Source organism: Galeopterus variegatus, unplaced genomic scaffold, assembly GCF_000696425.1.
Source record: "Galeopterus variegatus unplaced genomic scaffold, G_variegatus-3.0.2 Scaffold39, whole genome shotgun sequence".
Classification (NCBI taxonomy): Eukaryota; Metazoa; Chordata; class Mammalia; order Dermoptera; family Cynocephalidae; genus Galeopterus; species Galeopterus variegatus.
In genome coordinates, this window is record NW_007726150.1 from 1,029,494 (window position 1) to 1,055,610 (window position 26,117).

At 33.0% G+C, this 26,117-nt stretch overlaps 1 protein-coding gene across 5 annotated transcripts in view; it reads left to right on the forward strand.

The window, feature by feature from the left end:
* Positions 1-26,117, forward strand: part of EPHA5 (EPH receptor A5) — a 340,114-nt gene that overhangs the window by 246,913 nt on the left and 67,084 nt on the right. For 3 of the 5 annotated variants that reach the window (XM_008571402.1, XM_008571416.1, XM_008571434.1), the window contains 2 exons: positions 2,175-2,334; positions 9,759-9,864. In XM_008571402.1, coding sequence (XP_008569624.1) covers positions 2,175-2,334; positions 9,759-9,864 — 266 coding nt within the window. The remainder of the gene's footprint in view (positions 1-2,174; positions 2,335-9,758; positions 9,865-26,117) is intronic. The other 2 variants (XM_008571411.1, XM_008571425.1) reach the window with 1 other exon arrangement.

Genomic DNA, 26,117 nt, shown 5'->3' on the forward strand with positions numbered 1-26,117 from the left:
ATGTATTCATTGTACCTTCAATAGTTAGGATTTGCAACCATGTAAGCTTTTAAAAATTTTGTTTTTACTTTTCAATGGAAGAATTTACCATCATGCTGTAGAGTTAACAGTAAATAAATTTACCGAGGGCCTATTATATTGTACAGCTTGTACTTGGTGGTATGCATATTATATAAATCTCTATCTCCTCTCAATACTCTTGATAAATAATTTTGTTCTCATTTTAAAGAAGAATAATCTGAATTTCAGAGTTATGTACCCACGTTTACACATCTACTTAGTTAATGACATTGCTGGAATTCTAATACTGTTATTTCCATGTTCTTTTTTTTTAAAAAAGGTTTATTTTACACCATAAATTATGTTAATATTTTATGTAAAAATCATAATTATATCGGAATCTCATACTTTAGTTTTGACTACAATTTTTCACCAAGTTACATTCCCTTTAAACAAGTAAAAGTAATACAGCAAACAGACATTTAATCATTTGTTACTGAAAGTTACTGCTGCAATCATAGCCAAACGGGAAAGTAGAACATTATTGAGAAGTAATATTATTTATTCTCAATAGTACTGAGAAATAATAATATTATCAGGTTTATTCAGACTTAAACCAGAGCATGCTCAGATCAATCAGTAACTACAATAGTTTATAGAAGCTATTTAAAATTATTAAAAGGAACACATCAAGAAATTGTCTCCTTCTTACTGCCATACTCTTAGCATATAGAAGGGGTAATAGAGTAGATAGTAGAGTAGATAGTAGAAGATCAATAAATGTTTGTGAATGAAGAAATTGACTGGTATTACTAGGTAAAGGTTTATAGGATTTAATTACCTACTTTGAATTGTTTGTAAAACTCTAATAAAATTTCCTAAACACTTGAAAGTTTAGGCAGTTAAATTAATCTGTGCATTAAAAAACTAAGGATCAATCATTTGAAAACTACTTGAATTAGAAATTAAACCATACTTATTCAGAGAGAAATTTGGATATACTTAACTCTAAGATAATTTTATTTGTCTAAACATATTAAATGAGAAGTGAAAAATTGCTTTAAAAGAAGAATGTTTATAGGTTGTATATTTTACCTACTATTGGTGGTGATACAGAAAGTGGTTAGAAGTCAACTTTGATGTGTTGAATTAAAAGAGTTGAGAAAAAAAATTAAAATAATAACTATAAAAATTAAAACATATATTTTAGTTTTAATAAACTAAATAGTGTTTTCACACATATTGCCAGTTTCATTCTTGCAGCATCTCTTTGAAGAAACCCAGGCAACAGTTTCTTCCCCAGTTTTGCAGAGAAGGAAACTGAGGGTTAAAACAAAACTGGACCCATTGTATTTTAGCATTTGGTTTCAGTGTCCAGACTAAATTCAGTGAGGTAACTTTGGACAGATGATGAGGAATTATGGATGGTTAGTCTAAACATTTGTTAGCAATCAAAATAGAAACTTTTTTTTGTTTGTTTGGTTGTTTCAGTTTCCAAAACCATCCCTCCAATATTTTTCATACTCCATCTTCATTCACTACTTACCTAGCTCCCCCTCCTTTAAAATAGGAAACTTTTTAAAAAAGAAAAAAAAAGTTTTAATTATTTGCTCTTTTTCTTTGATGCTTTCTGTTTAGACTAAGTGAATTGAAATTAAAGTACTCCAGTGAAATAATTACTTCTTCTCCCAAGCCCTAAATACAATTAGAATTCTGATTGATCCTAATTAAAGCATAACTCTAACCTTGCAGTGTGTGAGAAATTGTCAACATTCTTCATGAAAAGGCAGCATGTAAGATATGCTCCAAGAAAATATTTCCAAGGAAAACAAGTACACAAATAACAATACTAAAATAATCTGTAAACTATCTCCTGCAAAATTGTATTTCAAAACTCTTACATTTTTATTTTTGCCAAAGACAAGTATGGTGGATGGTTAGAAAGAATGTCACACACCACTCTGAGCCCTAGAAAACACTTTAAGATTCTGTATAAATATAGCACACCTAGGGTGTGTAGGAATTTTTTTTTTGTAAAACATTATATTTGTACTAATAGAGAGTCTGTTGGTTTTCTGGTTCATTTTCTGATCTATGATTTTAAGTTGTTCTATCATTTGTAACTCATGTGTTGGCTTTTTTATTTTTAATTATATGTACACATGCAACCCAAGGACCAAGAGACCAGCTACACAATTATCAAATCTAAAGAGACAACTATTACTGCAGAGGGCTTGAAACCAGCTTCAGTATATGTCTTCCAAATTCGAGCACGTACAGCAGCAGGCTATGGTGTCTTCAGTCGAAGATTTGAGTTTGAAACCGTCCCAGTGTGTAAGTCATTTTAATTACTGTCAACTCATGTCTCTGTAATGGTTACCAGAAAAGAGTCAGTGGATCAATACCCTCACTGGGCACTCTGTCAGTCTTCCTCTCCTTTTCCCTCTCCCACGCATGACCCCTTCAGGTAGGAAGCATCTGTCATGCTATTATGGTGGGTCTGCGGGTTAACATTGGTCCCTGCTCCTCATTGCATTTAGTCTACTGGGAGGTACTATATCAGGAGATCCTTAAGAAATGTGTAGACTTGCTTTTAAAGACTTTCTTTCCACTGCTGCTATACTTTATTGAATTATTGCCATTTACTTTTTACTTGTTTTATTGAACTATGCTACTAGTCTTAGTCTTCCTATGAAAATTCCACAGGGAGCTTTCATTAACATTGAATTCAGAAAAAAAATGGTACTCTCAGAAACCAGCTTAATCTCTTAAAAAATTTAAATCTCTAGTATCTTAGAATGGAAAACCTGGAAACATTTCTTGAACACCCTTTTCATATCATTTTTTCTCATAAAATAGCATAAAGCATTTTCCTTTAATTTTGACAAAATATTTATATTAATTACTTGTCCTAATGCAAACACATTAAAACAGAAATAGAAGACAATAAATTGCCTTGTTTATAGATGAAAGAACCAACACTATTAAACTTTTGTATGAGGAAGGTGTGTATGTGTGTGTGTGTGTATATATATGTATGATTTCTAAAGCCAGTTTATAGAACTAGTAATTTTAAAATGAAGAAAATAAAATGCATGTTTTCTTTTTTTTTTGGAAATTAACAAAATGAGAGTTAGTTACTAGGTTTACTTTGTAACGATTAGTAGAATTATTAAGTTAAAATTTGAATAAACCGCTATAATATGGCCCTATAGAAAATCAAGATGCACTTCTGCTTAAAGCATGTCTAACTGCATTACCTGGAAAATAATTTGTATTACTTAAAAAAAAGCTTTCTAAGAGTTAATCCACTGGATTTTACACAGAGAAAGGTACCATTTTGAAAAATGATTAATAATTTCTATTTAATAGAAACTACTCTTCAGAGAATAATAGTACAGTATATTTAATTCTGAAAAATGGAATATGTGTTTCAAAACCATTTTAGGAAAGTAGTTTTGTTTATTATTTAAAAATTCATTTTATTTACTCCCTACACATCAAAAGATTTTTTACTCTACGTACTGTGAGTAACTCAAATAATTGCTAAGACAAAGTCACTTCCTTCTCAGGGCTTATAGATTAATAGGGAGTCAAAGAAGATACACAATGACAACTAAAATAATACTTACTTCTTGCAACTTCTGTAATATTGTGTTATATGCTTTCATTTGACAATTATTTAGGCAGTCTTTTGTGAAATTACTTTAATTAATTTATTGGGCAATTATTTACTTTTATCAAAATTTGATTCTTCACTTATATGTATTATTTCCTCAACAAGGTTTCCAAATACTTGAATGCAGGAATTATGGTATCTTTGTATTGTGACACTTAAAAAGTTACCAGTAATTTTCATCTGGTGGATGACAGTTAATACTGGCTTAAATGAGTCAGTATTACTAAGAAAAGTCTGTTTTGTCATTTAGATATGTAAGGACAGAAAAATATTTTTAAAATTACCTTGAGTGTACTTTTAAAAAAGTATTGTCTAATTGGTTATTCAGTTCATAACAATGATACATAATAATGACACATTGGCATACTTTGTTATTGATTTGCTTAATTTTTTTAAAAAATATTATTTATTTATTTATACTATACTTCAGTCACTTGTATACAAGGAAGTGAAATTGTTATGAAGTGCTTTTCTTTTTCATCTACATTATCTTGTAGGTCAAAACATAGCCCTAAAACCAAATATAGATGGAAGGAATAATAGGTATGCAAACTTGTTCATTCTAGGAAGACTATTTAATGTGAAGATTTGGGTGGAAAATCTCCAACCATGCTTTCTCTCCCAAGCTTTATTTAATGCTTTACAACTGACTTATCCTCTTTATTTTAATTTTATTGTGTATAAAATTCCAGTGCTTAGTATCCCCTAATGGTAACATTTTGCAAAACTATAGCATAAGATTACAATCAGTATATTGACACTGATACAATCCACAGCTCTTAATCACATTCCTTGTATTCCTTTGTATAGGTGTGTGTAGAAATTTGTGTGTATTATGTTCTATACAATTAAGTCAGTTGTTTAGGTACTGCATCTACCACAACAGTCAAGATGCCAAACAGTGCCAACATGATAAAGATCCCCTGTGTTGCCCTTTTATGCCCACAACCCCCTGCCTTCAGGAAATACTCCCATGCTATCACTAATTGCCAGAAACCATTAATCTGTCCTTCATTTCTAACATTTTAACATTCCAAAAATGTTTTGGAATCATGCGGTATGTGACCATTTAGTTTGGGATTTTTTTTTTTTTTCACTCAGCATAGTTCCCTGGAGATTCATCCAGGTTGCTGTGTGTATCAAATTTGTTTATTTTTTAACTGATTAGTATTCCATGGGATGTGTGTCTCACAGTTTGTTTAATCATTCATCTACTGAAGAATATCTGGGCTGATTCCAGTTTTTGCTATTACAAATAAAGATGCTATTTAACATTTATGTACATATTTGTGTGTCAACATAAGTTTTCATTTTCTTGGGATACATTCCCAAAAGTACAATCACTGGGTTATATGATAATTTAATGTGTAATGTGGCAAAACTGGCAAACAGTTTTCCAGAGTGGCTGTATCATTTTACATTCTCGTCAACAACGTATGAGTCAGTTTCTCCACATCCTCATCAGAATTCGGTGTTGTCACTATTTATTTATTTGTTAGTCATTTGGGATACAGTAGTGATATCTCATGGTGGTTTTAGTTTGTATTTCCCTGTAGTAAGAGATGTTTAACATCTTTTCATGTGCTTATTTGCCTGCCATGCTGTTTTAAATTTTCCTGACTCCAGTATACCCATACTATTTATTGAAAATTTTATATTTTATAAACTTTGATAAGGTTTTCCTAATAAAGAACGTTTATAGATACTTATCATGTGAGAGAAAGATTCCAAGTTTTCAGCCTGGCCTTCAAAAGACCTTATAATCTGGCTCTAACAAATATTTTTGTCCTGAATGACTGTTCAAATATGTAGCTAAGGCAATAAAATCTAGAGAATATCCATGTCATATGGGTTTACAACCAGGACTGTGGGAAGCAAGGTAAGGTAACAAATGTGATTTCTCAAGATATGTTACCTTAAAGATCACAGAGATAATGGAAATGTATATATTTTTAAAGAAACATTTTTATTTATTAAATAATATTAATGTTTATAATTGTTACAATTTTGTTATATTGTGATATGAAGAAAATTACAATGACAGTGATTTATAGTGTGTTACATTGTTTCAAAATTTGCTTTTAAGTGTTTTCCAAACATTCTTTAGCTATTCTTTCAAAACTATATTATCAATCAACTGATTTCTAGTAAACATACATAAAAAAATGGAAAAGATGAGTGACTAGAGCATCATCAAGGATTGCAAATTTAACAATAATTTCAAATATTAATCATGGCTCATACTGGGTCTAAGAATTTTTTTCAATGCTAAAGAATTACCAAGTATAAAGGAATTGACAGTACCATATAAATTCTATATTTTCATCATAGTTAATATAATTAATAGTATATTTTATGATATCAGGACAAGGAATAAACAAGACAAATCTTGATGAATTATTTCCTATTAGAAGTAGCTCATCTCACGAATTAATCAGTGCACATTAAATAGTCAATAATTAAAACCTATGATGGGAACTTAGGAAATGTTGCAAATTTTAGAAATGATAACAAATGAAAATGCATTTTAAATTCATTCTCACAGCCTATTATGCAAAAAGATATAATGCAAGTGGGCTTCAGATAAAAACACATAAATATTACTTATAAAATATTTTTCCAAAATGTATTAATTTAAATATTTGAAATCTGTTGGTATACTATTAACAATTATTTTAATGCAAAATATTATCCCATACATGGGTGCATTATTTTAGTACATTATTAAGTTAGGTCTTGGAAATTATTAAATATGAAGCATTTTACACAACCAAGAACCCATATTTTTTCTCACATTTAATAATCAGCCTGAAGTTGCCCTGATTTTACCCCTACCTCTGAATAATCTTGCCACCTTCCTGCAATACCTTATCTGTGAAAGTTCCCAAACCAACACACTGACACCAGAAAGATTTGTTAGAGTCAAATTAGAAGTGCTTTTGAATGCTAGACCGAGATTTGAATATTTTCTTCCGTAGGAAGTAGTGGATCATAACTGTTAAGTTATTACATTGAAATATGATCAAATAATATTTTTGGATATTTAATATGAATACATAGAAAACAAGGGTACACTTGAAACACTATGAACTATGTTTCAGCATTTTGATTATACTCATTTGAATCAAATAGGTGAATATTGAATGAAAAGGCAGATGCATAAAGAAAAAACATAAAAGAAATACAAAAAGTTTGGTAAATTATGGGCAAAATATAGGTTAAGAAAAATTCAGTGATCATTAAAAGAAAACAGAAAGAGATTTAATAAGTTTGGTTTGTTAGTCTGAGTTATGGTATGTTTATTTGTTGATGTGTTTTTGTTAATGTCCTTGGGGGTGGAGTGGTATAAGGATCAATTTTAAACATGTTTGCTTTTATATCACAATAACATCCAAATAAAAGTGGAAAATAGGCTGTTTTAAAAAGTAGAGTGATGCTTTGGAGAAAAATAAGTGTTGGAGATAAAAATTTGTGACCCTTCAGTTGGTACTTGTTAACTGATTCCATGGGCAAAGAAATATCCATGAGAGGGAGGGCAAATGGGAGAGAAGAAGAGAGAAAGGCAGAAGTAGAAAAACGAGGAGGATCAGGAGGGAGCATCCACCAAGAATCACTCACAGGGAAGAAGTGGGAAAGAATGTGCAACCAACACAACTGATAAAACAGTGCTTCAGAGAGGGACAGAACGAAATCAGCTTGTCTGATACCAAAGAAACCGAGAAGAAAATAGTTTCAAGGATGAGGTATATGTTCAAAAAGATCAAATTCTTCATTGTAGTACTGGATAAGGTAGGTGGAGAAGTACTTACTGCATTTAGCAAATATATCATGCATAGAACTCAAAGGCAGAGAAGAAAAGAAAAGTTTCAGAGAAACTTTAATAATGTTGGTTCTCAGAAGATGAGGCTGGTCCTAGATCACTTAGTCAAGATACTGGCAAATAGGAAATAATAAGAATGGTAATAAATCAGGAGATAATAAACAGAAATAATATCCACTATTTATTTAAGGCTGTCAGTAATTGAAGCACTATGCTAAGTGCTTTGTATGTATTATCCATAATTTTAACAGAAATATAATTATCCAGAGAAATTATCCCTAATTGGAGATAAAGGAAATGTTAAATAGCTTTTTTTTTTGCCCATATGTGTTCTAAATATTGGATCTGTTTTCAAATTCAGATTGAACTAATAACAGTAAGTTTAGGTGTAAGGATGTATTTCTTCCAAAAGGAGATATCTGTTCAGGCTTATAAGTTGCAGGAAAGTAGTCTATAATGAAACAGAAATCCTTCCTGGAGGAAGAACTTCAAAGGAGCAAGGTCTTGGAAGAGACAGGAGAGGCTTTAACAATGGAGTTAGGTAAAGCAATCGAAGTTATGTAGTTATATTTAATCAAGTTCAGATTTGATCACTCTTTTATCTATAAAATTTAGCATTCCTAAAACCTGAGAAGTGAAAAATGCATTAGTGTACTGAGAAAATAAAGAGGACTCATTTTTTATTAGCATATTCATTATTATGAATCATAATTATTCTTTATGACCCTTACATGACCAATCATTCCCCAATCCATTTCAAGGATTATTTTGTTAGGAAAATGATAAGAGAAAATCAAAGGCATTCAAGCAGCAGTTGCAGCCCACTCAAAATAACATTGAATTTACACAGTCCATGTCTGCAGGGTTGCATGGTTTTCTTTAGAAACAGTGTCTCCTGCAAAACGAAACAAAAAAACACAAAACAACAACAACAACAACAACAACAACAATGGTAGTAGTAATCTTAGTTTAGAGATTAATAAAGCATATCTTGGGGAAGGCTACTAGTGATAGTGTGTTAGTTTTGTCTACCTCATTTATACCGCATGCCAATAACTAAATTCCTTACCACAGACCTCAGCATCAGAGAATAGGAGAAAACAGGGTAATGAGGCATTGAATTATAACTATTATTACCCCAAAAGAGAGAATATTAGGATCTGAACTCTAGTCTGAAATGATTGATAGTGCAGATCAGTGCAAAAAGGTGGTCAGAGAGTCACCAAGGGCAAGGCAACCAGAAAAGAAACAAAAGTGATTGGAGACCCAAAACTATTGGTGGGCCAAGATCTGGTAAGGGACTAAAAAACAAATGTGGAAAGTATGGTTGGTACTAGTTTTGGTGACTTAAAATTAGATACCATGGAGATGAACTAGTGCTACTTGGAAATTATCAAAATAATCATGCCATTAAACAAGAAGCACTCTAGGTAGCCTATTGAGGAATGTTTCAGAACATCAGTAAAATTTATTTTGCTCTTCGTGTTTCTAATTTTAATAGGGATTAGTTATTACCACAAAAGAAAGATTCCTCTGCTTATTTAGGCACAACTACATAATCATTTCCATATTCTTCTTATTTTAGTAATTGTTTGTTAAAATATAAAATATTTCAAAATCTTAATCCACATATTTATAGAAAAGGTTATGTAAGTGCATCTAATCCTAATCCTAAAGTTTCTCAAAGTTTAAAATGTATGCCTTGACATTTTTCAAAAAGTGATCCTACTTATAAAATATACTTACTGATTATAATTTGCTTGAAATTATATTTTTAAAATTATATTTAGAATAATGATGTTATATTTAACTTTTGTCAGGTTATAGTCACATTATTTTGGATTTGAATCTATGTCTATGGGGAACAGTAATATGCAGACTCTACTGTTAGAGCTCATATACCTATCGGGTTTAGATTAAGGTGTTTAAAAGTCAAGGAGGAAGTTCCATTTCATCTTATAAACCTAAGGCCCCTAGATGAATACTATGCAAATAACATACATTCATTTTTTTATGATGACAAGGAAATAATCAGTGACTTAGTGATGCTTTCGAATTTCCATTTGGAGAGTAAATATTTTCTTCTAAAGATGCCTTTTCAATTACACACTTTTGAGAAGAAATATTAGAGGGAAATCTCAGCCAAGTGTGGGTGAATTGCTTTAAACCATGAATTGATTATCAACTATTAAGCAGCTCTTCTTTTGAATGAATATGATCACTTTAACCACAAGCTCCATTCTCTGTGTCTCCTATCAGCAGTTGCAGCATCCAGTGATCAAAGCCAGATTCCTATAATTGCTGTGTCTGTGACAGTGGGAGTCATTTTGTTGGCAGTGGTTATCGGCTTCCTCCTCAGTGGAAGGTAAGAGAGGAAGCTGTGATTCTGAACTTTTCCAGCTGATCTCTTTCTTACCTTGATCTGACCATTTGGCTGTTAAGCACATCCAAAAACAAATCAGGCAAGCAATATATCAGTAAATAACCCCACTGATGTTTAATGTATTTCTTGAGCTTAACTTGTCCATGTTAGTGCTAAGTTTTAAGCAACAATTTCTCTTTTTAGGCATGCTCCTGCAGGAAAGACTTGTTATTGTATATTCTGTTGCTAATATAACTACATCTCTTCTTCTGATATAGTGTTTTTTCCTAATCTGGACTTTTTTTTTCCTCCCAAAAGTATATATGATTGCTTGCTTCAATTTTAATTAGTATTTGGGAAAGGCTATGTCTGTGCCAAGTAGACTTCTGAAGAATAGGACTGATAATTCTATTTAGCAAGCATTCTACTCTAACAGGGTGATGGATACAAAGCAGACATATTGGCAAACAAGCATTTTGGGAAATAACCAAAGCTTTTCAGTGACTGATTTTATTTTCAGCATCAGAATGATTTGAACGTGAATACATCAATCATGGTGTACATTAACTTAAAGTGAATTTTATTGAATGTTACAGCAATAGATACATGAAATATGTATTTGATATCTACATTTTTCATTTTAGACAAAAATAAAACAAGTAGAGCCCCCAACAAGAGCTTTTGCAGAAGGTGTTTTCTGATATTGAGCTGAGCATAATCCACCTCTCTAAAATCTAAATTGAATTAAATTTTTAAAAAATGAAAGAATGAGTATGCTCTATTCCTACAGCAACCATATTTTCATATATTTTATCCAGGTCTTTGTGAGAAGGATAGTCAGTAATGAGAGCTGTCCATTTGAAAACTTATTTTGATATTAGACTATCATAAAAAAATTGATGAAAGTCTTAATGGAAATATTTAAACCTGACAAAAATGTGAAAACATACTGGAAGTTCCAAAAAGAGTCAGGAAATCAGTATTCATATTGATTTTGTTACTGTTCTACTCATCTACTGCTGGCTCTTCAGTACCTATTCAGCTCATACATATACAGAATTAGGCACTTTTCAATATACTGCAAATTGTGCTCATGATATGTGAATTACAGAGGTAGCAGTTTGTTTTCATAAAATTGTGCTATTCCCTTTAAACATCCTTTCTCTTTGTATCTGAAAATTCCATTTCTTCTAGTTCTTGTTCATCTAAGAGTGCTCAAAATTTTCTTAGGAATATATGTAGTAATCCTTTGCTTACTTTTAATGTTACAATAATTTCTACCTGGGAGGCAATTTGTGTTCTGCTGAGGACAATTAAGTACAACCCAATCAGGGGGCTGGTTATCTAATGACCCACAGATTTCTTCTTTCTAAAGTCACTTGGAGAGAATGTCCAACCTATGCCCCTGTGTTCTGGAAAATAAGCTGATTTCACCAGTCTTGTCATAAAAACTTTACTCAGATTTTGACTTAATAAGATAATCAGGTTTAGTGAATTGTAACCACTAAGAAGAGTACCATATGATAATGTGTCTTTTCTACCCTAAAAGGGCAGATAACTATGATACACTTGCCGAGTTGTTTTTAGCACTATTTCTTTACTTCCGACTGAGATATGAGTTAGCTTCTTCCTTTCTAATAAGTCCAGTAAGAATTAGTTATATTTAGGGGCATGTGGACCATAAGAAAATACTGTATTTGCTGTGTCCACACTTCGGAGAAATGAATAAAATTGAAGGAAAGAACCAAGGTCTAGAATCTAATAAATTTATGTGTGTGAGAATTTATTAAAATACACACATCAAGTATAGGAAATATTTTACTGTAGGCTTAGCACAATGTATTCATTTAAGTTGAGTATTTTTATTGTGAATTTGCTGATGACATTTGGCTATCATTTCTTTCTTACCCATATGTGATAGATATCTGTAGCATTCAATTAAATGTATGAAACAACAATCAATTGCCTTCTATCTGGCAACCAAAGAATAATATAGTTTTAGCACACACACACACACACACACACAGAATCACACAATCATATACACACTTGAATTCCATCTATACCTGAAATTGCTGTACAAGAACAAATAAATCTTAGTATAATTTCTCATTTGTACTGGAATCACATTTACACCCAAGAGACATAGCTTAATTTTCAACATAACTAAATCCAAGTGTTGATAAGAAATTTTCGTGTGTATTGTCTTGTAAAAGTATATTACTTTAAAAAATAGCAACTCTTTACCTATTAGTGCATTGTTCATTCATATTAAAATTATTTTTTAATCCAATTTAATTTTATAAAACACTTAGCCTAGTACATTGAGACTAGAAATATGCGGATAAAAGAAGAACAGATTTCACCAAAAAGCAATCCGAGGCTTATATTTTTTATAAGCAAATTTTTGCATGAAATTTTCATTTCTTTATTTTGTTGAATGTACATTATTGAATTTAAGCAGGGGGGGGGTTGTGATATCTTTGGCCATGGTATTTCACTCTTCATGAACAAATTATTTTATGTTTGTGCTGTATAAATATACTTACTCAAAAGTTAAATTATACAATTCTTGAAAGTCTTTTCCTGTCTCACTTAAGGCAAATAATGTCACAATCACAGTTTTTGTCTGGACAAAGAAAATCTTATCCACCCTGTAGTACCTAGATGGTCCTAAAGATTTGCCAAATAAAAGAAAAACTAAATGAAGAAATGTGACCAAAACCTAACACAAATTTAGGACACTATATTTGCATACTAGCAAGTTATTGAAAAAAAACTTGTCCTGGGTATGGAGTAATGACATTGAATTATGTGTATTTCTTTCTCTTCTCTATGCTAAAATATGATTGATAAATACACACACAAATATAATGAATTTCTACTACCTTCTCACTTTAAACTTACTCTCTTTTATCACTTTTTAATCTCTTTGATGTGATATTGTAAACCAGATATTTGCTCCTAGGTAATCTATCTTTTAATGGGAAATACTTTTACTTCTCAGTGGTGATATAAATAAAATAATTTTATTTTGATTTATTGTGAAAATATTAATATCATTTTCATTTAATATTTATTAATAATTTATTATCATTTGGACCCAGGAGAATATATATCTTGATGATCTATATTCACTGACAATTTACATTTTAATTCAGACCGAAGAAAATATAAACACAGTTTAAAACACACTGATTATTTTGAGACTAATCTATTTCATAGAAAAAAAAATCATCTTTTTAAATTCTAAAATACACTCAAGGATAAAAAAAAATCAAATATAGAAACTTTCTAATCTTTTTAGGCTTAAGTTGATTATGCAGAAATCTTTTGGAATTTTCCTACATGGACACATAATATAGACAGTAACAATCTTGAAGGGAAAAAGTCCTATATGAAAAACGACAAAGAATTATACCATGTTAGAATTCTTGGTAATTTTAGAATGTGTGTTATCTTTACCTTTTAAAGGTATTAAGTATCCCATAGGGCATTTTCTGCAGGGCTCAAACTCCTTTTACTGTTTTCTTTCCCATTAATCTTTAAGTGGTTTTTTTCAGGGGGTTACAAAAAAATTGACATGCCCTCAGCAAACTATGAGCTAATTATCCTAGGATGGATATAAATAAAACTTCTTGATATGCACAATATATTGTTATTGCCCTTTAAGCTTCTTCTTTTTATCAGTAATGACATTGGACACTGATAACTTTCTTATTAGAATTTAATCTGTGGTGTTTTTTCTCTTATATATACTATTTTATAGATTTAAGTTGTTTAATTGACCAGTCTTTCACCAATATTTTTCATCTCCACAGTTTTCCAGTTAAATGTTTAAGGAAGTCCTTTATTGTATTTTTTCCTCTCTTTTTCTTTCCTTTAAAGATAGTCATTATTATGTTGACATTTTTTGTTTGTGTTCCCATTTCAAACATAAAATCTAAATTTTGAAAATTGACTACTGGACACTTCTTAGTCTGATATAAAGTTTAAAGTCATAGGATTTAGTGGCATAGAAAATACAAAGGAAAACATCTTTTTAGTACACAAAAACAATTTTTTCTTCAAACCTTTCTCATTATAGCCTTCATTGATTAAAGAATAAATTTTTAATACTACATTTTTGATCCCTCATTTACCATGTGTTCCTGAATTTAATTAAATTTCAAGAAAATTTTAGAGCATTGCTTTTTGTTTTACATTAATTCCACATGTATACATGGAGGTAAAACACACACACATTACACACATGTTTGCATGCCGTTGCTTGTAAACACAAAAAAAGGTAAAGCTTTTGCCAGTTTGCCAGTTTTGCAATTGGAAAACAACTTCTGAGGAGAAAGAAGGATTCCTTTTGCGACATGGCCTCACATATGATTTTAAATTTATTCACATGTCACTTCCATGCTATGATGTTCCTGAGATGATAAATTCAGTTTGAGGGGTGGCTTAATGCCTGTTAAAAAGGTTATTTGGGGGGCAAAGAGCTTCCCTTGTTTGTCCTGGTCATGTTCAAATCCTGAGCCTGGGCATAAAATTGCTAAATTCTATTTCCCTCTGTTTTCCATTAAACAATTGAAACTCAATCCATTTGAAATGTCTCATAGTTTTCTGAAGTAAAATTCTTCACAAGTTGGTGAATACTCCATTTGGAAGCTAACCTACCAAAATTAAGATACTGAGGTAATATTGGAAACGTAGAGAAACAAGTAGATTTATGTAAAATACTGTGTTAGGTTTTTACTTTTTTGTCACTTAAAAATAATATTAAAATTTAATTTTTTTAAAAATTGTTTTCAAGTCCCTTTAAGTATAATAGGTTGTAAATGATATATTCTTCACAATCATTCATTACAAACATTTATTGAGCACTTATTGCACAAAAACACCAGGTTAAGTCCCAGGCATGTGAAATAAAAAAGCAACATCTTTTCCTCATAGTGGTTCCACTTTGATTTAGTAGTGTGATAAATAGACAAAATTTCATAAAACAGAATTACAGGAGTTAGGGATAAGGAGAAGAGTTTTACAGTAAAATTAGAATCATTACCTTCTTGGTAACTTTTTTCATGTGGTCTGATTTAATAATTCTAGAAATATTTTAGTTCTTATTACATGCCTGTCACAGTTCTTACAGCAGCAAAAGCAATGGCTTGAGAGTAAAATCCCCTGGACTTCAAAACTTTTCTTCAAGCTCATCTGGAACCAAATAAATAGTTATGCAGGAGTTTTGAATGCAACCTTTTAACTTAGATAAGTGCCAGAGTTCTGCCTACTTCTGATATTAAAGCATTATAGCGTCTTAAGTGAGTACTTTTGAAAGGGTGTAAAGTATTCTAAAACCTTTAGAGAAACCTCTTTGCCTAGTAGAAGTAACATGATGCTAAAATTGATAATAATAATATTTTCTAACATAAATTACATACTATCTACTACTAGGCACCATTCTAAGGGTTTTTACAGGTACTGTCTCACAGTAATACCATGTCTCTGTACTAGTTCTGTATCAAATTTATAGCAGATAAAATTATCTTCTTTCTATTTCTTGAACATTGTAAGAATGGTCATATCTTAAGGCTTTTGCACTGGCTCTTCCAGCTGCCTAACACTCCCTTGCCCCAAAGAACCACATGGCTTCCTCTTCATTTCTTTCAAGTCTTTGCTTAATCTCATTCTCTCAATTGAGCTTACTAAAAGGATGACCCATGGGTCCTTCCTCTGCATACCAGATCTGTGTTTTGTTTTGTAACACTTATTGCCATTATATACCACACACATATATCTTCTGTTGATTTTTTATCTGTCTACCCTACTAGGATAGTATACAAGATGGTAAGGATATTTATCTGTGCTTTTCTTTTAATCCTCTGGAAAAGTGTGGAGAATATGAATTATTGTATGCAGCTAGTTAGTGAGGGCTGGGGGCTTGACCCCAGCTCTGACTAGGGCCCTTGCAGTCCACTATATACCATCCCCATGACTTGTGCTCATTCGACTTTTGAACTCTAGTGTGCAAAGCCTCTGATTCTCTACTGCTGAAAATAATGGTATTAACATTTAAACACTTTCCAAACTTATCAGTGATATGAATATATTATCTCTTAGAAATCAATGTCAGTGGTATTTGACACTAAAGTAAATAAAGAATATGTTGGATTTTAGTGAATTCTCTCTCATCCTTCACTGGAAAATTGTACCCAGTAAATTGTATTTATTCTAAAATCATACACATCAAATGTGACCAACTCCATGGCCATTCCTGATTTGGGGAAAGCTGGTTAATTTTACTTTTGTGTACCGTCAAAACTTTTTTTCCTCACTGAAGTAATTTAGTTCATTATTTTATATATCATCTCCCCAGATAGATATGTGCTCGTCTTGAACACAGATTAGGGTGTAGGGTCCCAGTAAGTATCCAATGACTATATGATTGGAAAAGTGAAGCTGGAGTTCAAGACTCTCAAAAATATGCTTCAAAGTACCTTTCCAGCATTATCATTACGTGTCTTTTTTTTTGACCGGTAAGGGGATTGCAACCATCTACACAGTGTTGTCTGCACCACGCTCGGCCAGTGAGAGCATCAGCCATCCCTATATAGAATCCGAACCTGCGACCTCAGTGCTACCAGTGCTGCACTCTCCCGAGTGAGCCATCGGTCTGGCCCTCATTATGTGTCTTTGACTTGGATTTCTTTGGTTGCAAATGACAAAAGCCAAATTCAAAGTGGCTTAATTCAAAAAAGAATTGTAGATCCTATAGCTGAGAGGTTACAGAGATTTTTTAAAAATCTGAAGGCACTGATCAAAGTGAAGTTACTGGGTAGAGCTCTGGATGCTCTGATATTGATAGGTAGGGTGGAGGAGGAAGATCTGGGCAAAGGAGACTGAGAAGGAGTGGCCCGGGATATAGCAGGACACAGCTCTGACGTTAGGGCTCTTGCCTTTATCACTCCAAGATCTCTCATGGCACGTGCTCTGACAGAAAACTTGATACCCAGCTGCACAGAGTAAATCAATCAATAATAATGAGATTTTAACTAAAGAAGAGGATGGAGAAGTTACACTGCATGGCCCAGCAGAATAGGAGCACATACCTAAACCTGAAGATAGGGTCAGTTCCATATGTGAAGTGAGAATAAGGAAAGAGGATCTCACTCCATTTTCTTGGAACAAACTTCCTCCCACCTTTCAATATTTAAACCTTACCCACATGTCAAGACCCACATCAACCTTTTTTTATATCATAAAGCCTTCTTCAGTTCCTTTAGCCAAACATTCTCACCTTTCACTGAAGTCTTACCACAATATATCAGTATTTCTAACAGAATTTAACACTTTCAACCACAACTTATAACACACTGTGTAAATATCTTATGAGGTCTCACAGTTAAAGGCTTCTGCCCACCAGTAAGTATTTAGAGGATAAAGACTACTGTGACTCTCCCACATAAACTAATTGAATGAATACCTCATAAATTATTGAATTAAAGATGAACTGTGCATTAATCTCCATTTGAAGTGCTTTGTCCATTTTCCCCTATTTATGTTGGTACTTTGGAAAATGAAAAGATGTTAGTAACTCTAACATGAGCATAATAGAATGCCTAACCCTAAATATTCTTTCTTCCTAAATAATAAAATTTTGATGCCATCACAAAATAAATGCAATGATTTTAACAACTACCACATAGGAGTTAAGAAATCTTAACTAGCTTATGATGTTATTTATATGGCATCTGGACATGGATATACAATATCATAGCATACCTGGTGATATTGAGCATCTATAGCTTTTATAAACATCAGTGTATGTCAACATATTTGTATTTCCTGATTCTTTTCAGGTCAGGGGCATCAAGAATGCATTGTTATATTTGGCACTTCTAACATAACTAGGCTTATATAGTTTCAGAATCTGATAAGTTTTAATAAAAAAGTATATAAAATATTTCAATTGAATACTATTTTATTTTAAAATAATGATAAATAGACAAATATTTGTAACTGCACATGCAATCACTGATTTTAGAAAAGAGCTCATTTAAAGTAAATATCAGTGGTTTATGAATTAACAGATGTGATTTTATAAAACTGTAATCCAAACATGTACTGATTTAATATCTGAGAGTTGTTATCCCTTCTATTTTCTCATGATTACATGCTTTTTTCCTTCAAAGACTCTGAATCAAAAATAATTAGAGAGCAAATCATAATTTATTAATAACTGACAAATGAAGATCAGGGCAGAGTAATGCCAAGAAGACTGGGAGCATAGCAACAACTGATTGCCCACTGAGGGAAGTAAATATTCCTAGGAAACTGAACCTAAGAGTGTTACTGGCTCCATTGCTCAACAATATTGAATATCCCACCTTCAATTTCTCACAGATCAAACATTTAAACATCACTGCAATTCTCAGGAAGTGATATTAAGGCACACATTTCAAAGGAAAAACTGTACTGGAGACAACAGGTTAATATTGATTTGCAAAGATGCAAATTATTTTAGTGAAGAATCTGGAGGCTCTTAGATTTCACCTAGTATACAGCAAAGGGCAGGTCACAAACCTAACCACAAGAGCAAAATGCACTTTTTGTCTAACGCTCCATTTGGCCAATGCTTCATTTCTATAAGAATGTGATCCCCATCTGAAACAGAGAGCAGGCTGGCATGCCAGAAGCTGCTGGGCTCTGGCGGAAGACCCTGCGAGGTTTCTGGGAATTTTACCACATCTACAGAGCCCACAATAACACAGGCTCTCACAGGAACCTGATACCCAATCCAGAGTGAAAATCAATAGCACTGCTCTATGACAAAGGGTAGAACATTTATTCAACAAAACATCTGTTAATTTCCTGAGCCATTTCTAGGAATATATTCATTGCTGAGAAATGAAGCAAAGTGTTCCAAATGATTTTAAACACCAGCTAAAAGCCACATTTTTTTCAAGATCTGTACTTTAAAAGCCCTTGCATGAACCAGAAAACAAATAAATGTCTCTAATAGATTAGCAGTTCAGTCTGAAACTGCTGAATTTCTTATTATGCCGTGTGGAAGGACTGACTTCCGATATATCTGATGGCTGTGGTCGTTACAGTGCTACAAATATATCCCGATTATCTTGCTTACAAAATTCCTTTAATGTCTCTCACTCCTTGGTTCTCCCATTATTTCTTATTCTCTGGCTTTTTAATCTCACATAAAAATGACATACTTTTATGTATTAGATCTCTGGCATGTATTTGCTCTCAGTAATCTATACGCGTTGTTCCGTTCTCTCGTGGCCACCAGTCTTACAGATAAAAATGTCAGTTGGTTTTAGTTATTATTTGGGGCTCTTTCACTGTTCTTTTTAATGACCTGTTATCTTTTCTGCCTGTTCGTTAGATTTGGTGTCGGAATCTGCATATACCTGATAGTCATTGTTTGTTGAGTTATTGTTCAGTGTTTTTACATGTGATCACCAGTCAGGTGTGGCCACAAGAGGAAACAGAACTTCAGGCTAACAAAGTCTATCATATTCTCAGATCTTAGAAACAGGAAGTACAGTATGCCACACAGGCCCATGTGAGGAACACCAAATTTGGTCAGGAGGCAGAAGATGGAAGTGAGGGGAAAGTCTGGGCCAGCGCCTTTATTAGGTATCCTGTGGGAAAAGCAAGGTAGAGCAGAATACATACTTTAAGACTGGGTACTTTGAATAATTCTGGCAGACTTTGGGCTTATAAGGGAGGTCTGTAGTTTCCTGGAACCTGGATGTTGGGTGATTAAGGCAGAGGACTATTTTTTCAAGTGGTGTACAAGACAGATAGAGGTTTAGTTCGGATTGGTTCTTTTGCATATCAAAGACATGCTCCTAGCCCTGGGAGGGGCAGTTTCCCCCCAGCCAGAAATATTCCTAAGATTTCAAAATGTCATAATATACAGAAAGTAAAAATATATAAATACAGTTCTCTTAGGCAACAAATATAGTTGGGAAGTTATTGTTTTTGGATTTGGGTTTTTTGTTTGTTTGTTTGTTTGTTTACCTCCTTCTTGCATCCCTGTTTCCTTCCTGGAAGGCAAGATATCATCAAGTTGGCAAGTTGGGACCCCTGTGTGTGGTGATTAGTCAGGAAAAACCTCTTTGTTTCTTAGATGTTCTTAGGCTGTTTTCAGACCAACTTTCCAATTCCTCTTTAGTGTCCCTCCAGAGTGAGCAGCCCTTAGGGTTCAATTATTCCCATGTACCTCACAAATACCTCTTGCTCACCCCTGAGCGTTCTCCATGCCTCTGACACTGTAGAATCCTGGTGCTTCTCTAACACTGCTATGCCTACTTAATTTGATTTTCCTGAAGCAAATTCAGAATCTGTTGGTTAAAACTGATTTTTAACTGTAGATGATGTACAGGTCTTAACAACATTAAAAAAACAAAAAATCTATTACCCATGGTGAATTTCAATTGAAGTCATGCAGCTTTGATCGCTAATTTTTTTTAGTGGTTTAATATTTTGTTTAATACTTTCACTGTTTACTACAAAAAGATATCCATCTCAAAATATGGACAAATATCACACATAAGAATATACAACACAATCATAATATACAATTACAGAGCAAAGAGTTAAACATTTTTAAAAACATGTAAGAATATAAGATTAAGTCAAATAATTTCTATGTTAACATTAATTTTTCCTTGTATACTGGAATCTTACCATAAATCCTCACAGCTAATGTTGTTCACGGGATCTTCATAAATGACAGAACCACTTTTTTAAGGATATCAGTTTCAGTATAACTATTTAACCAGTACAGATATTAAATTTCTAGAATTCCTCTGATTTTCTTAATTTACTACAAGTACAATTATTAGGAAATACAAATCTGTAGGACCCATCTTCCTCAGAAAACTTTTAAAATGAAATTTAGCCATTGAAATAACTAATCTGTACCTCACGATGTCAAAGATGATCTAACGAGGCATCATCAGATCAGAACGCATTCAATATTTACATGGTAATTGATTTTGAACATTGTTTACATATAAATTTTGATAGGACAAACGTATGATAAACCAGAATTCTTCATGTATCACTTGCATGTTTTGTAGTACAATATAGGGACCTCTTGATTCATTTTGATGTTAATATGTGACTTTTTCTAACCTCGTCCTATTCTACCTGTTTTAAATATACATATAGGTCTGCTGGATTCTCCTCTTCTCTAGTAATTTGCAAAGTAGTGGGCCAGGATAAAGCTGGACATTTTTGAAGTCCTAACAATTTATATTTTAATCATTCCAAACCTGAGCTAGTGTGAACCGTTGCTCTCCAGCTCCAATAGGGAAATAGCTACTTTGAATTCTCAGTAGATGTATATTTTACCACCTAATATCTTTCTGCCCAAGCCTCAGGGCTTCTAAATCTTCAATCCAAGAAACTGAAATGGGAAATAATTTCTTCCATACATCTCAAGTGTCTGGATGGAGCCTGTGCAATTTAGCCCATTTGTTCCCTTCAGTTACTAAAGTGAGGGTGACTGTGTCTTGCTCCAAGTCTCCAAAGATTTGAAACTCTGCACTCTAAAAGGGCTTTTAAATAACCCAGCTTGGAAGCCCATCAAGGGATCATCTCAGGGCACTATATGTGCTAAAGTTAAAATCACTATCAATTCTGTTTCCATGTGCCCACCAATTGCATGGAATCTCCTTAGACCCCAAATATTCTGCACTGCTTCAGCTGTCATATCCTTGGAGGTGAGATTAAAATCCACTTTCTTAGATTAATGTCCTGGTTTCTGACATTACCAAGATCTCTCATTACCTCCCATTTCTATAAGCTTCCCTTTCCTATAAGTTTCAATCTGTTCTTTACATTGCATGTTACAAAGTTGGTGAGGTTAACTGATTGCCCTTTCTTACTGGCTACTATTTTACTTATGTATGCATTTCCTCATTTTCAGATTAAAAACTGTAAACATACAAGACAAAATGTATAAAGAAAATCAATCATACCACTAGGGTTAATCACTATAATATTCTGTCATGTATGTTTAAGATTTTTTTTATTTATTTTTTTTTTTTGTCTTTTTTCCGTGTTCGGCAACGGATCACAACCCTCAGTGTTGCCCCCGGACCAGGGACCGGCAATGGGACTGCAACCCCCGGTGTTGCTCCCGTGCCCCGCCCAGCCAGTGAGCGGGAACCGGTCCCTATGTGGGATCCGAACCCTCGGACGGGAGCGCCACCGCGCTTCCCAAGCGGCGCACTATCCAGTGCGCCACCGGGCCGGCCCTGTTTAAGATTTTTTACATACACAGTTGAGTTCATAATTTATGGTTTTGCCTTCTTTTACTTAATATTATAACATAAAATTTACCTGAATAATTCAAAAATGTTTTAAAAGCAAAAATGTAATGCCCCTTTGGTATTTGTATTAGTCCATTTCTGTTGCTTATAAAATAAATATCTAAAACTGGGTGATTTATAAAGAAAATAAAATTTATTACTCACAGTTTTAGAGGAAGGGAAGTCCAAAATCCAGTGAACACTTATGGTGAGGACCTTCTTTGATGGTGGCTATACAACAATGCAGGAGTCTCACATGGTGGTAAATGGCGGAGCAGAGAGCGAGAGACTCTCACGTGCTCTCCTTTTAAAGCCCATCACAACCACGCCCTGACCACTGTTATTAATCCATTCACTATGGCATGGTCCTATAGTCCAATCATCTCTTAAAAACCCCACCTTTCTATTACCATAATAGGATTTCCCACCCTCAAGGTACACTGGGAATTAAACTTCAGTGACTTTGGGCCGGCCAAAATGCAGTATTCTAATGTCTAACCTTCCTGTATGTTTCACTATTTTTTTTCCTTTTCTCGTTGGCAGTTATTATTTTGGGGGAGGAAAGTTTTTTCTTTGCTTTTTTTTTTATCTTTGTTTTTACTATTTCTGTCTTTAATGTCCTTAGAAAACATTAACATAATTCAAAGTAAAAGTCAATGAATACGAATATTCTTAAGCTGTCGATACATATTGATAAATGGCCCTTCTAAATTATTATACCCATCAGCATTCCCCTCAACAGTGCGTGAAATTGCCTGGTGGTTCACAACCCAGTCAGGCATTGCTCATTTAATAGGAGAAAAATATTCCGGTATTTTTAATTGCATTTCTTTTAACTTTTTAATTTTTTAATTTAATTTCTTTTTCTTAAACCCTCAACCTTAATATTTCCTTTATTAGTGTATGCTGGAAACATTGATATTAAACAATTTTCCATATGAGGCTTTTCATTTTCATCTTTAGTGAACTGGACTGTAAATATGTGACTATGGTAGCTGTTTTGTCAGCCTCTTTATTTTTGAGATTTAATTGGTTCATTAATAAATAATCAAAATGTATAGTCATTAGCTATTTTATTACCTGTTTTGTAAATTGCACTTACAAGCTCTTTACTTATTAAGGCTAGTGGGATCTCAATGCTTCACATACTAAAGATATATCATTAGAAGTGTCAAGTTTTGTTTGCTTTTTAGTAATGTTTATTTTGCATGGGATATTAAAAAACATTCTAATTTTGTGTGCTTGGGGATTTAAATTGGTATTTTCCACAGATGTATGTAGGTGCCCAGCAATGTTTATTACCCTTCTCTAAACTCTTACAGGTTTTCACCTGTAGCATGTACTAAATAAGTGTCTATGTAGTTATTCTTTTATCAATACAGGCTCTGGGCTATCAAAGCATTCAATTATTCTGTCTTCTTTGTACCAGTATCACATAAATATTATAGTGTTAAAATTTATTTTCAATATTTGGTCAGGTGAATTCCTGTCGGGGATCATATATAGTCACAATTATAAATATTGTATATAAGTACACCTGTATGTGTGTGTATACACACATACATTTATACACAATTGATTTTTTTAGTTCCCTCCATTATATCTGTTCAGTATTATAAATACTTATGAACTAGTACCATAATATGTGATTTTAATACTGCTGACCAGTACTAATAGAAAACCAAATGTACTTACATGGAATTTGAACAGTTTGATATGGAAATGTAGCATTCAGCTTCCTCTTAATTCATTGTCATAATATGTTTAATTCTTATAATATGTTCATCACAAAATGCACACATACCTTAGGTTTTGGTAATTTCTGTATACTTCCACAATTATTTTATTATTTGAGAATGAAATAATTAAGTTCAAACATTAGTCCTCATTTTTCCACATTAAAAGTTTAATGCTAATAGATGTGATTCAACTTCAGAAAAATACTGAACAGACGCAATGGAAAGAGCTCAAAAAGATCAGAAAGTATGTATTTGGCTTATTACTTTGACTAATTTCCCCCTTTTTTTGAATCTACTTATTTTTTATTTTTTTTCTTCCAAATTTTATTTTATTTTGTCAATACACAATATGGTTGATTATTGTGGCCAATTACCAAAACCACCCTCCCACCCCTCTCTACCCCCTCCCTCCCAACAATGTCCTTTCTGTTTGCTTGTATCAACTTCAAGGAATTGTAATTGACTTGTTTTTTGCTGTAAAGTTGTTTCAGTTCCTTGTATTTTCTGGATATTAATCCTTTGTCACATGTATATTTTGCAAATATTTTCTCCCACTCTGTTGGCTTCTTCCCTCCCCCTCCTGGTTTTTTTTTTTGTGTGTATTTATTTATTTATTTTGAGCTCCCACAAATAAGTGAGAACATGTGATATTTCTCTTTCTGTGCCTGACCTGTTTCATTTAATATAATTCTCTCTAGGTCCACTGGGTCATATTTATGAAGTCTGTGTCCAGTCCTAATTCCTGAAGTGTTTCTCCTATGTTTTCTTTAAGAAGTTTCTGTTTCATTTAATATAATTCTCTCTAGGTCCATCCATGTCGTTGCAAATGGCATTATTTCATTCTTTTTTATAGCAGAGTAGTATTCCATTGTGTAGATATAAGTGTTTCTCCTATGTTTTCTTTAAGAAGTTTTATTGTTTCATGGTGTATATTTAACTCTTTAATCCATTTTGAGCTGACTTTAGTATATGGTGAAAGGTATGGGACTAGTTTCATTCTCCAGCATATTGATACCAGTTATCCCATCACCATTTGCTGAAGAAGCAGTCTCTTCCCCAGTGTATAGGCTTGGTGCCTTTGTCAAAGATGCCATATCCACTAATCTGATGATGGACATTTGGGCTGGTTCCAACTCTTGGCTACTGTAATTAGTGCTGCGTTGAACATTGGGGAACAGGTATACCTTTGACTCGATGATTTCCATTCCTCTGGGTACATTCCCAGAGTGGGATAGCTGGGTCATTTGGTAGATCTATCTGCAATTGTTTGAGGAACCTCCATACCATTTTCCATAGAGGCTGCACCATTTTACAGTCCCACCAACAATGTATGAGAGTTCTTTTTTCTCCACAACCTTGCCAGCATTTATCGTTCACAGTCTTTTGGATATTAGCCATCCTAACTGGGGTGAGATGGTATCTCAGTGTAGTTTTGATTTGCATTTCCCGGATGCTGAGTGATGTTGAGCATTTTTTCATATGTCGGTTGGCCATTTGTATATCTTCCTTAGAGAAATACCTACTTAGCTCTTTTGCCCAATTTTTAATTGGGTTGCTTGTTTATTTCTTGTAAAGTTGTTTGAGTTCCCTGTATATTATGGTTATTAATCCTTTGTCAGATGTATATTTTGCAAATATTTTCTCCCACTCTTTTGGTTGTCTTTTAACTCTGTTAATTGTTTCTTTTGCTGTGCAGAAGCTCTTTAGTTTGACATAATCCCATTTCTTTATTTTTCCTTTGGTTGCCCGTGCTTTTGGGGTCTTATTCATGAAGTCTGTGTCCAGACCAATTTCCTGAAGTGTCTCTCCTACGTTTTCTTTAAAAACCTTAGGTGTTTGAACTGTAATAGTTGTTTTGTAAGTAGTAGCTAAAAGATTACTAGCTTAATCACTTTATCCATTAAAATTTTTAAAAAGGAAATTTCCCCATGATTTCATTAGTTTTACTATCATGTGTCTAATAAGATGGTATGTTTCAGAGAAGGCTCCTTGACATAGCCATTCATGCCAGTTGTCTCCATGGTAACTGTTCAAATGCAGAATTGCTGGTATCAACATATTCATTGCCATGAATTGTCATAGTTTAATGCTCAGCTACTGTTGGTCAAATTTTGCTGAGGTCATAAATAACAGAAAGGGAACTGCATTTGTGTTGACCATTGTATTGGAACAAGTGCTAGTAGAT